General features: G+C 35.7%; 1 protein-coding gene across 1 annotated transcript in view; it reads right to left on the minus strand.

Moving 5' to 3' along the window:
• Window positions 1-6637: 6637 nt before the first annotated feature.
• The window catches only part of TMEM244 (transmembrane protein 244), a 31744-nt gene continuing 24814 nt past the window's right edge, over window positions 6638-13567 (minus strand). Inside the window, exons 2-6 of the mRNA XM_085576218.1 lie at window positions 11774-11859; window positions 11337-11410; window positions 10136-10261; window positions 8590-8632; window positions 6638-7750 (exon numbers count right to left, since the gene is read on the minus strand). Of these exons, the coding sequence (XP_085432344.1) occupies window positions 7636-7750; window positions 8590-8632; window positions 10136-10261; window positions 11337-11410; window positions 11774-11859 (444 nt within the window). The 3' untranslated portion in view covers window positions 6638-7635. The remainder of the gene's footprint in view (window positions 7751-8589; window positions 8633-10135; window positions 10262-11336; window positions 11411-11773; window positions 11860-13567) is intronic.

Below are 13567 nucleotides of genomic sequence, written 5' to 3' on the forward strand. Positions count from 1 at the left end.
CAAGAATTTAAACTATCCATGAAAAAATAATTCTGAAAAGTCTGCTTTATAATTTCTAAAAAGACCTTCCAAATGTTTGAAATAAAACATACACTTCAGAAGTTTTGTTTCAGTATTGCTTCACTTTATACCATTTTTTAACTTTTTTTTTTTTTTTTTTTTTGCATCATGTTCAGGTGTATTTCAGTAGTCAAGAGGGTAACATGTATTTTGTTTATATTCTGTCAGAAGCTTTCTACAAAAAGAACTTTTAGATTTAATCATCATTTTCTAGCAGAAAGCTATAAATCAGAAAATTTTAAATCATTCAAAGGACTAAAAATTTAGCCCACTATTTTCACCATGCTAAAGATGAAAACAAAGCTTTTCAGGATAAAGTATTTGGTCACTCACAGTGGACAAGTGAAGCATAAGCTGTTGGAAGAGGGAAATAAATTCCTAATCCTATTAGCTAATAGATGGCTTATTCCCAGCTGATCATCATATGTTCTTTTTACAGTATCTAACTGGTTTAATACAGTTATTGAGGTTTCTTTCCTGTTCTTACATTTTCCACTTGCAATCCTCTTTGAGATGTGTACAAATTGACAAACCTCAGCATGCCAGATGAGCATGTCGGGGTAGTGAGGCTGAAACAGAGGAGCAGTGCATTAGGTGTAATTATGGGTAAAGAATCTGAAAAAGAGCTACCACCTTTTGAAGTCAGAGATTTGCCTGCAGACGAAATCCTTGGGAGAGGATTTGAGTAAGCTCCATGGAATGAAGAGGTACAGTCCATATAAATATAGACTCCATCAAAATGCACTTTGAGTATTGTCAGAAGAGTTCACTGACTCTAAAATGGATAAGGTGATTATGATGAAGTGTCAGGAGAATATAGGAGCTCTCAGATGTCTTGAGCATATCATATTCTGACACATAAAAGCATCCAGTTCCACCTGGAGAATGAAGTGTTCATAATTGAACACAATCTGCAGGCAGAACTTCAGAGAAGAGGCGAAAGAAGATTCTGGTGACTAAATTGAGTTGCATTTGGTAGTCTGAGACAATTTTCCATTGTGAGGCTGGTGTACTACAGCAGCAATTGTCATTATGAATGCTAGAATTTATGTGAGACATAGTTTGGCTAATATTGAATTTTTTTAATGGAGAAATGAGGGTTGAGAACAGATATTCACCATGAGCTACTAACATCAGCAAGGTTCTCTCTGCAGAATGTGGCTCAGAAGGAGAATTTATGATTGCAATAGAATTGTAAATGAATGGCATTTGTACTGTTATAATATAGTAATTTTATAGATACATAATCTAATAAAAGCAGCAAACAGTGTCATGTTTGTAGTATCTTCATCAGATGGTCTGTATCATGGACAATACACACATTTTATCATAAAGAGAACTCAAATATGCTTTATAATTTGTTTTCCTTAACTAAACAATAATATATTTCTAAGTTAAAAATGAAATTATAGATGTGCTTTCCTAAAATTCCTGCACACTGTCCATGATTATTAAGAATATATTGAAACAATTTTCCTGTACTCTTCCTGTAAAATAATACAGTGGTTTGAATTTCTTCATCTGCCATTAGTTGGTTGTCAAGTATCATTTTTTGCCTTATTTTCCTTCAAAGCCATCCTGAATCACTCTGAAAAGGATACTCAAGCACTTAGCTATACCATTAATTTTTATGGAAAAATGCACTTTAAGGGAAAAAAAAAAAGGTGCAGTTTCAAGGTAACAGCAAGACATCAACTTTCTGTGTTTGAAATTAACATAATGTTTTACATAATGATCCTCTCTGCTGATCATTAAAATAACATAGTTACCTCGGCAACTGGAACAGTCTGCAAATGTTATCTAGTGATACATAACACATTCTAAAAATACATACAACAAATAAGGTCTGAAACATTATCATTTGAGGGAAAAAGGTTTCTTTCAATAAAATTGCCTTCTGGTCTAAGCAGATTTTTGTGAGAAAATTTCAGTTCAACATAACTTTATTTTTATTCAAAACTGACTTTATTTGCTCAAAACTTGAAGACCTGATGATGTTTCATTTCCTGACAATGGAAAAACTGTAGTTGCTTTTCAATTACAATTTTCATTTTTCTATAAATGTTTCAATGGCAAATGTTCAGGAAATAAAATTTATTTCTAAAGCAACTGTTGAATGCTTTAAAAACTGCAATAAAGCATAGCATACCAAATAATTGAATGATGAATTCAGGGGATCTAGGGAGTTCACTGCTTTAGATCTGAATGGCTCCACTGTCATTGCTTGTACCTTTGTGGGTCTGTCCTGAACTGAGATCTAATGGGGCTGAAATGAACCAACATTGACACTCTTCACTTTTTTTACTTTTTTTATTTTTCAATCAAAACCCAATCAACTATGTTCACTGATGGTTTTGGGTGTCTTCAAATGAATTTTTGTGTATAATTTATTTACTGAAAATTTTGCCAGCACTAGCTACCAGCACATCTCCCAGTAGAATGGAAAATTGCTCTGAGGTAGGTAACTTGGCTCATCACCTTTAAGTTCTCTTTCATTCTTCCTCAGTACTGAAGCTCCTACTGAAGCAGTAGTGAAGCTGCTACATTCTTGGAACACCTTCTCTCTGCCTTTGCCACTCACTGCCTGTCTTTCTCTCTCCTCAGAGTGTACTCTGACTTTTGTAGGATTTGCTATAATTTTACAGAGAATTTGTGTTAAAACAATTCCTTATAATTCAGATTATTTTAAATAATAAGTTTGAATTAATGTCAATATAATTTGCTGTTGAATTTGCTTGTGTAGTTTTGCTAGTATCTACAAACTTTTTCAGTCCATACCATATGGACTATCAAACACATGGATCTTTTCTGTCAGTTTTAATGGTACTTGTGTGTGTGTAACCCCATCAAGGCTTACAAAATGTATTAAGAACTTTTTTCATTATATTTCAAAAGCTGTTGATCTAGAGGTAATTTGTATTGAGAAGTTTCTGAAGACTGCTAGGATGTTGGCAATTTTTAATGTATTCTGCCATAACCCATGGGGTTTTTTAAACACTTCTCCTTTGAGTGTTGAAAATATGGTGACAAGATCACTCTGAGAGAGCATCTATATACTGTGGTTCTTTTATAAAGTGTTGTTCTAATAGAAATCTTTGCTTTGGAAGCAAGTATCAGCACTTTGTTACAGATCTTTTTGCAAATGCACAGAAATCTCCTTATCTCCTATTAAGATTTATTTTCACTGGAATGTAAGGAATAAAAATGGCTGCAACTAATTTGATTTTAGGGCAGTGACAGCAAGGATGTAACATAATTTGCATCTTCCTTACAGGCTCCAGTTTCAACCATTCATCCTTCCATCTGAGTGCAACTGTTTTCTAGGGGCTAGCCACCTGAAAAAATTGGGGCCAAGGCCCTTCCTCAGGTTTTCAATGTGGAATTTGGTGTCATAGTGTTGCTTCCCAAATCCCCAGTCCAAGCTCATGCCATGGTACATGTCAGGACAACACCTAGGCACATATCTTTCCCTTCTTTCACCCTTATTGGTAGAGGAAACCTGAGTGTATGAACTGGGAGAGGCCTTCAAGGTATTCCTTTTGTCCCTTGAATTGGTGGATGGATGGAGTAGGACCTCAGTCTATCATAGAGCAATCTTGCCCTACAAAACAGGCAGCATTATCTTGGTGTAACTGAAGAGCAGCTGTAAAGGCATCCATATCAATCTCCTTGAGTAGAGGTGAGGTTGGGACATATCCTCACACTAAAAGTTTTAAAGCCAATAATAAAGGCATTAATTACACCATCAAATTTTATAACCATTCCTAAGACCTTTATCCTCTCTGACATCTAATGAGAGAGTACATGCTGTCTGGGGCCATGATTAGCTCAGAAAAAAAGGAGAGATTAGAGTATTAGACATTACTGAGCAGGTGGATGATTACACAGGATCTTAAGCCAAGAAATAAATATTCCAAGTACATCGCATTTGGAAAATAAAAAAAATATTTAAATAAATCTTTAAATACCTGTGGAGAATAACAAGGCTCTAACTTTATGGTGTGTCAGCATACATACCAGATGATGAAATAAAGAATGTGTAAGGCTTTCACATCTTTCCTCAGTTTAACAAAGCTCACTTGGTCAAAAGACTGTGGGGCACAGGAATCCTGTGCATGTATATCCAACACAGGAAACTGCAGGTGACTCATCTACATTGCTGGTAATCCAGTATTCTTCATACTGTGTTTTCTTGTATTTATTGGTGCCCCAGCTGTTGGTGTTTTTAGGAACACAGAAATAATGAGCAGTGTAAGGTTTTGTTTTGCTCACTTTTTAAAGTTTGCATACAAAAGAGATGGAAATGCTGATCAAGCCATTTACAGAGCTGGAAAAATGACAGGTTTAGTTTGTCAGCTCTTTACTACACTAGGAAATGATAAGTATTTAATCTATATTTTTGCAAAAATGCCAACCAAAAATCAATGTTTCCTGTACTCTAGCTTGATATTTGATTGGGTTTTATGTGATTGAGTTTGTTTGTTGCTCCCAGAGCCAGGTTTGTGGAGGTTTTTTTGGTATTAGCCACTTTCCTAATCATTAGCCTAAGGATGCATGTTTAGAGTCTCAACTGCCCCCACCTCTCCCCTCCCACTTCACTCACATTCTTTGTTACAAGAAAGACACTTGACCATTTGGAGCAAGGATGAATGCAGGGAAAGAGAGAGGGCCGAACCAAGAACTATAATCTGTCTCAGTAGGTGGTTGGACATGATGAAAAGAAGTTTCTTGCCTCTGAAAAGAAATCTTAAAATTACTCTAAGTATGGTATTATTAAGGTATGCTATTTGTGTACTGTTCCACTGATTTCTGTTTGCAACTTCTCACCCTCTTCCCTGCAGACTCTGCCTGGAAGTGGATGAAGTCTCCTTCTGCTTGTAATGTTTTCAAGATTGTTTACACCCCCACTGATACCTGGGTATGTGCAAACTTGTGACTGCTAGACTGTGTCACAAGGAGTTAAATAAGACTAAACCCACAACAACTACATTAGACATTATTCCCGTTACTGGCTGAGTCAGGCAGCAAAGAATTCTGAAAATCCTGGAGCAGGAGCCACAAGCATAACACCACAGATCCCACTTGTAACTCTGGTTGTGGAGACCAGAACATGTGTTCTAGAATCATGTGTACATCAGCAGAGAAACAGATTGCTGCTTACAAGTGGCATACGAGTCTCATGTCATGAGACTCCAGTGCTAAAAGTTCAATCTTCAGATTTTATTCTTTCACCAATCTTGTCTGAATCTGTCTTCTCATTTCTTGCTTTCACATGCCTTTTTTCCAAACACATGTCCCTGTTGTTGTTTTCTCTCTTTTCCTTCTGCTTTCTGCAGCTCTCTTTTCTTCAGCAGGTCTGCCAGGAAGTATATACAATGCCCTTTGTCTCTTCCAGCAGCTCTTCTTAGCCACTTTGACGGTTGATTGTTATCAATTAGTCACATGCAAATTGCTCAAGTGGGACACTTTATTTTTGTTCCAGAAACAGCCAGGTTTGTCATATTCAAAAGTACTCTTTTGGTACCTCAGTTTGGAATCACACTGTATTAGAAGGCTTCTAACCAGGCTGACCATCTGAAGGCTTCTAACCAGGTAATGGCCACAGAGATACAGCTCATGTTGCTCCTGTGTTAGTATTTATTTGCACAATATGAAATTTGCCTACACTTTCACATTAGGTGTAATATTTATCATTGGACGCAACATAGAAGTGATGGAAAAGATGAAATAAATAATGATGAAATTGTCTCACAATTCCATATCTGAAAGTAATGCAAACACCTAATAACCCTTTAGTAGCTGGTCTAATGCTTTTAAATCCTTGACAGAGGTCTTGCTGTGATTGATTTTCTAACACTGGCTTAGTTGTATGTGCTTTGAAGAAATACTGGGACTAAAGCACTCTTCATATTAGTCAGAAGGCATTTCTTGCTGGAGATTTAAAATTTTAAATAGAAAATAAAAGTGAAAAAATGTTAAGACTGGACAGCAGAACAACTAAAAGCTACAGCTGGGCTGACACACACAGAGGAAAATCCTGTCAGGTTAAAAACAGAAACATGTTCCGCCCATGGATTAACTTTATATCTAATCCACTCATGTTCTGCCACATGGCACACTACCTACACACACAAACTCTGTGATGAAGAGAACAGGGGTACAAATCTTCAGTAAACCTTACTTTCTTCCCATTCATTTCTATAATTCTGAAATTAAACACACCTAGATGTGCCCAAACATTTTCCAAACTATAGTATCAGTTATCTGCACAGTCACATTTCTGAAGATTTGCAAGCCTGTTTATTCACTCTCAGAATTATCCCTTCTGACTTCAGTATGCAGCATATTATGCTGAAAAACTTCTAAAGTCTACATCTGTTCAGTGCTATGGATTTACATATTGGCTTTCTCTCTAAAATGACTTACATATGTATCATTCATGAGAAACAAGCTCCTTCTTTTGGGAGTCTTCTGAATGGTGCTTCCCACTGTACATGTACTTTCAGTACTGAAACTTATTTGAAAATGTCAAAACTTGCAATAAATGTTAAGATATTTGATTAGATCAACAGGGGACTGATTCTTCAGAGGCATTATCTGTTGAGTGAGATTAAGGCAAATGCAACATTTAGTACTCCTGTGCAAACAGCAATTTAGTCTTCTGAACAAACTGCAGTTCAAATCCAATCACTGGATTTCATATTTAAGACTAATTTGCCTTCTCACAAATTTTCTGTTACAACTTTATTATGATTAAAGACATAAAGAGTAAATTGAAGCCACTACTACAGTTTGTTTGTTGCTTTTAATTACCACTACCCATAAACTCCCACTTTGGCCACCAATAGCTGAGGGAGAAAGAAGGAAATGCAGAAAAGTGTGTCAGTGGCATTTGCCTTTCAGCACAGCCAGACCGTGCATAGGTCATTAGTGGAAGTGAGAATAGCCTGAAGCTTTTGTAGAAAACATTGCCTGTAGCACCCCTGGAAGGAAAAGGTGTAAATCCAGCATTAGGGATTGTACCTCTGCCTCCCGTTGACTTGGGCAGCTTCTAAGTGAGAGCTTTAAGAGGGAATGAGACACAGAGGTGTGTGGAGTCCAACCATTCTTCTTTGCCAGGAGTTTATCGGTAAAGACTGTTTTAAACCTACACTGATGTATGCCAGATAGGATAATTTTAAAGTTCTTCAGTGCTTGTGAGAGGTCAGACAGCAGTCTAAATTAGAGTCAGCATTTCATAAAATACAACAGGTAACAGGCACCCTGAAAGCATTACATTCAAATAAATGTTTTCCTTCTACTTATAGGATTTTGCAGGAATGTTGCACCATTTCTCTAATCCTCCTTATGGCTTCTTGATTTTTAAAAAAGAGACAGTGTATCTAATTACTTGATAATGAAAAATGTACATACAAACTGAAAGTGATGAAATTGCCAAAAAACATAAGATATAAGAGGTCTTGTAAGATAAATATTAACCTTACGATTGGAGAGTTGCTGACTTCATTTTAATTACATTGATTAATGAAACAATAGAATTCACATAGCTATAAAGGCAAGTTCTAATACTTCTTTTCAAAAGTCATCTAGAATTGGGTAAATGAAGTTGTCTTTGAACAAGCAATATGCCAAAATCTGTCCTCCACAAATCATTGAAATTACTCCAGAACCTGAAAGAAACAATATGGTTGTTTTGTATTAATTTTTATAGTGGAATACAAACTTTATGATAAAACTTTAAACTGACAGGCTTTAACTACTTACAAAGATATCAGCCTCCACAACTGCTAATGCAAAATCTGTTGTAGGACAGGGAATTTATCTCTCCCCATCACTTAGGAATTTATTGCAGTGGTTCATCCTTGTTATCCATAATATAAGAAAGAAGAACAAAAGCCAGTCCTTTACCCTTAACTACTGTTTTTCAAGAGCATCTACTTTTCATGTAAAAATCTATGCTTCTAGTTTTACAGAAAATTAAACATTCAGAAATGTAGTTTTACCATTCACTTTGAGGAAATGTGATGACTGAAATTCATCTCATCTATTGTAAGTACTTACACATGTTTATAAATCTTGACTCTGAAGGTACCTGGCTTTTTATTGATTTTAAAGGGTATCAAGAAAAGCTATGACTTTGGACAACTGTCTTTCTGACACCTGAACTGAGATACATTTCAACTCATTACAGGTTAAATAAATCATGATTAAGTCCTGACTAATTGAGATTAGTCAGGACTTAATCATGACTTATTTCAAGCCATGTGCCTGCTGTTTGTTTGCAAGACTAGTGTAAGATGAGCATATTCTGGCCTTAAAAGAGAGGATTTTTCTAAGGTGAAGAAAATCCTAGTACAGCATTATTTACCAGTGTCATTAAAAGAAGCATGAACAAAATGCCTGTACTTCTTTAAATGTTGACAATTCTCAGATTATTGAGGCAATAGATATTTAATAGAAACAGTTTATAAACACTAATTTTCTACACAGATTTTAGCAACTTAAATTTTAAAGAATTAAATTATACCTAATGCCAGCCACCAGTGTAACATCAAGGGGAATTCAGACATAACTGCAAGAGGAAAAGTAGAAACATAAATTTTAAAACAGTAAGAATGGGCACAAGTAAGAAGTGCAGTATGCTTCATAGGTTATGCTTCATAGGTTATGTTTTTTACATGTATTGAAATGACAAATGCTTTAGGTCCTGACCAGCACCTGCCCTGGCCACACCCAAGCTGACCCTCAGTCCCACTGTGGGTAAATGCAGGGCCATTCTCTGACCCCACATTGCCTCCCCCAGAGAAAGCTGACAGGGGTATTGCGGGGGGCTGGGAAGCACACTGCATGTGCCGACAGCTCAGGGCCAGCCAGCAGAGGTTTGGTTGGCCATCTGAAGGAAACAATGATAAATCTGGGGCTGTTGGGACATCAAGACGCATCATCCGATAGAATGACAGAAGCTAACTCCCTGTAAAAATTATGTACCAACAGGGCGGGGGGTTTGGTAGTTTTTGTAAATTCCTTGATTTCGATACAAAAATTATTAATGAGGAATAGCAGTAGTTTAAATCCGAGAAAACCAAATTTAGTAGATGAGAAATTATGCTTAATTTTTTTTAGATAGAGTCTCTGTTGGTCTCTGGCTTAATTTGTTAGGGAACTGGGGAATCTCCTGTCTGTATGAAGTGCTAAAAGACAAATGGACAAAGCAATGGAAAATGGAAGATTAATTTTATACAGTAGGGAGTGCGTCCTAATTTGTCAAAAAATATTTTCCTTTCTCTGCATTCTAGAATAAACATATTAACTTCATTGTTTTAAGAGAAAAGAATCCCCAGATAGGGTCTGGCAAGGATGGAGTTAAAATATATTTCCTAATTAGCCATAGAAGCATTCTGCTAAACAGCATGATACGAGGGACCAGATTACTAGGTGTTAGCAAAAAGAGATGATGGGTCTCATTTACAGCAGCTAATTATTTTCTTTTTCTTTCCTTTAAGGGGTAGATTTTCGCGGAGGGGGGAAAAGGTTTCTGTGGTAAAATGCTTGATTTTCCTTATTGAGATTTAGTTCAAATGATCTGACTTAAAACCTTTGCACTGACTTTGCTGAAGAAAAACTCCATTTTTACTCTGAAGTTGAGCTAAAGTGATAATGAGTAGTTCTTAAAATATCCAGACATGAACAACTGTTAATGTCTTGTTCAAAACTGTCTTGTTTTGGAAAAAAAAAAAAAAAAAAAAAAAAAACAAAAACACAAAAAACCACATTTGCCAGATGCAGAAATTGTATCTAGCCTGGATCCGTTTGGTACTAATTGTTAGAATATGAACTAACTCCTGATTTTTCATAAGAATATAACGGTTTAAAATTCTGCAACAGATTCAGAATTAAGTTTAAAATGGGAGAATTTAAATAGAGGTATGAGTCCAATGGATGGAAAATAGAGATACATATGTATTTAGCTTTAGGGAAAATTAAGTTAGTCCAGTAATACATTGGATGAATCCTAATGGATTTGTCCTTCAACTTGTGATACTATGTGATACTATTTAGCAGTAAACCTACTTACCAGCTGAAGTTATGATGATATGAATAATAGTAACTGTTACAGCATAGTCCCAAACCCATTCTTCCACAACCAAAGCAAACAGCAGACCACAAAGAAAGAAAGTTATTTCCAAGGATATCACAAGAACTGTAAAAGAAAAAAGGATATTTTCACCAAACACGGTTTTGAAAGACATCTTCTCATATTCCAAACAGTATCAATAAGAAGATAAAATACCTGAGATAGTTATGCATTTTCATGGATGGGCAGAAAGAAATACTAATTGGTGGTATGAAATAGCTGCTGTCTTTGGCATATAAACATGTTGCATCAAACTAACTGATAAAATTTGAGGGGGGGGAGGGGGAATCATGTTGAGATACAGTAATTACATTTGGCCCTGCAAAGTAATTCTAATGGAATATGCTTTAATTTTTTTTTTTTCCATTGGCATAACATAAATGTTCTTTCTTCATCTGAAATCAGTATTAATACTGTGCAAATATCCATGCATTTTTATTTCTCTTTTAAGCTATGGACCAATTTACTTTTGAGCTTTATGTATTTTACTGACAATTATGAGGTTTGCCTTTGTAAAATAGATTATAAATCTGGTAAAACTTTATGTAGGCATGTAATTCTTTGGGAGTTGCTGTTTAGGAAAAGGGATATATTTTGAGAGCTTCAGAAAAATTGCAGAAATTTGTATTAGGACATATAATGATACTTTTAGGGACTGAGCTACAATCAAATTCTGATATTTTAATGCCCACTGTATTCAAGCATTACCAAAGCAAAATTGCCATTAGTTGAATGTGACCCATTTCTCTGATCAGAATCCAGTGATTCATATGGAATTTGCTGCATTGCTGCAGTATGAAAATCAAATTAAACTACTTTGTGAAGGAACTTGATGGAGAATAGGCAATTGTTCTGCAATGAAAATGAAGCACCCTGGAAAAGCAGGCAGTTTCTTATGATGATGCAAGATAGAAGAACTCAACAAAAAGCCTAAAAATCACTTGGAAATTGAGTAGCAGTACAGAAATGAGAAGTGCTTGCAAGATGCATCAACATTTAATTGCAGTGTAATTAAAATACAGAAATCATTGGTATTACTAAAACAGCTATAAAATACTATCCATTGGAAGACAGGTTTGCATCCATATGCAATATATTTTCTTGAGTGAGGGGGAAAAAATGATAAAGAAACTTCAGTTACCTAAATAATATGGGTTAATCCATGAGGGATTTGTTTTAAAATCAAAAGGTGCCAAACCATCCAACATTTTAATCCTGTGGAAACAAAATGAATAATTTTAAACAGAGAGTTTTAGTATTTAGAATTTAGATTAGATGACATATTATGAGTGTTTTTAAATAGGATAAATAGAATACTCTGGATTTTTGCAAGCTCTCTAAGTCCCATTCTGAGTTGTGGTTTTGCCCTTGCTCACTTCTGTTTAAGAATATTAGAACCAATATTTTATATTAGTTTTGAGTCTCCACTTGACAATTTGAAAGAAAGTTCAGGTATAACAATTTAACTGAATTTTAAAAATTATGTTCCTCAGCCTGGATGCTTTCTTTAAATAGGCATAACTCCACCCATGAGTTGCAGTATGCCAGCATATCAGACTAAAGACAGGGAAATCTTACCTGAATACTGCAAAGCACACAGAGAGGACCACATAGTACACAGTGTAGAAAACTATTATGCATATCAACAGGTTCACCAGAACAACCTGCAAAAGGGCATAAAACAGTAAAACCTAAAGCCATGTTAACATCAGGCATTCTTAGAAAATAATTCTAGATTTCTATCAAGCATAATGTGAAAAAAAATTGTAAAAGAAAATATTTAGGCAGAATTTTTGCTGTTGCTGATTACATAAATGTGCTAAAAGCTCTTTGGTACATTTCAGCTCCTAATGTGGCTGTGATGCATGGCTTTTATTTCTATCATATATTGTTGTATTCCTACTATATAAACAATTTACAATTGCTCCTAAAAGTAGAAGGACATTTCTTGATGGCTATTAAGAAATTAAGAAGATACAGAGAAGAAACTAAAAAGGTATAGCTAGAAATGTTTGGGGTTTTTCTTCATTAGGGCTACAGCCCTAAAGAGGTCAATCTGTTGAGCTCCAAGGGATGATTTGATTATGATGGATAAGTACCTTCACAGAAAATACCAGGTACTTAAGGGGTCTTTAATCTATCAGAAAAGACACAAGAAGTAAACAGCCACAAGTTCTAGCTAGACAAATTCAAAAGATGCAGGAAGGACATCTTGGCTTGTAACTCCCTCTGGAAATAAGACATCCTACTAAGCAGTAATAGATGCTTCTGAGGATGAAATTTCAACTCTCATATTAATTTCTGGCCTTAGTTCTTTGAGTGGTTGTGTGGTAAGTAATGTATTTACAGAAGCATCCAACATTGACAGAAGTAGGAACATTGTGAATATATCAAACCACCTATTTTTATATTGCTAAATGTTGTAAAGTGTTAAATATTGAATACTGCATCTATCTCCCACAAGAAGAGAGACCAAAGAGCTTTAGTTTCTAATGCAACAGGAGATTAACCATCATGCCTGCAGAAACTGATGTTTGTCAATAACAAGAAGTCCAGGATAGTCTTAATCTTTTTTCCCCCCCTACATCCAGACAAAGCCAAACAAAAACTGAGAATTATTAATCTCTTCAGCCACATTGATTTGTGGGCTAAATATAGCCCCTTTGCACTGTCTATATTCTAATTCTAAATGAAAATTGGCCAAATAACTCATTTGATCCCTTCCTTTCCACAGTGCACACCATCACTGTGGTGATGGTGATCAACTACATTGTCACATGTAAGTTTGGCAGCCATGCTGCCTCCTACTCCCCTGAGCATAACTTCAAGCATTGGAAGTTTAATGTCTGGCACATTTTTGGTGGGAATCTTTTTTGTTTCATTGCTCTGAGAAGATGCACTTTTCCTGTGATTCACCTTTATTCATTGCCCCTCCTCTTGCCACGGCCTCTGTGAAGCCTTCTCTGCCCTGGATGGAGATTGGTACAGCAATAAAAGTGGAGAGACAGGACTGAAGGGAAAATCACAGAGCTGAAGGAAGGCTGTGAGGTAATGACCTATTGACCTGTAATTACAGTAGGTGAGTTCCCAGCCTTGAAGTCAGAGACCAACTTTCTTTGGCCTCAAAGACACAGTATTTTTCTCTTTGTACCCAGAATATTCCTAGTCCCTGTCTTAGGGATGCAGTGAGGCATTAGGTATAGTACACTTTGCTCACTTGAGTAGGGCAAGGAAATGCACACAACACAAAAATAAAGACACAGAATTTTTTTCCAGTTTTATCACATCCTGCCTAATTTTTTTTAAATTTGACATTGCCACAGAAATTTAAACATACTTTTTTTTAAATCTGAGAGTACTTTTTATTTTCAA

The sequence above is a fragment of the Lonchura striata genome, chromosome 3 (assembly GCF_050655825.1).
Source record: "Lonchura striata isolate lonStrDom1 chromosome 3, ASM5065582v1, whole genome shotgun sequence".
Classification (NCBI taxonomy): Eukaryota; Metazoa; Chordata; class Aves; order Passeriformes; family Estrildidae; genus Lonchura; species Lonchura striata.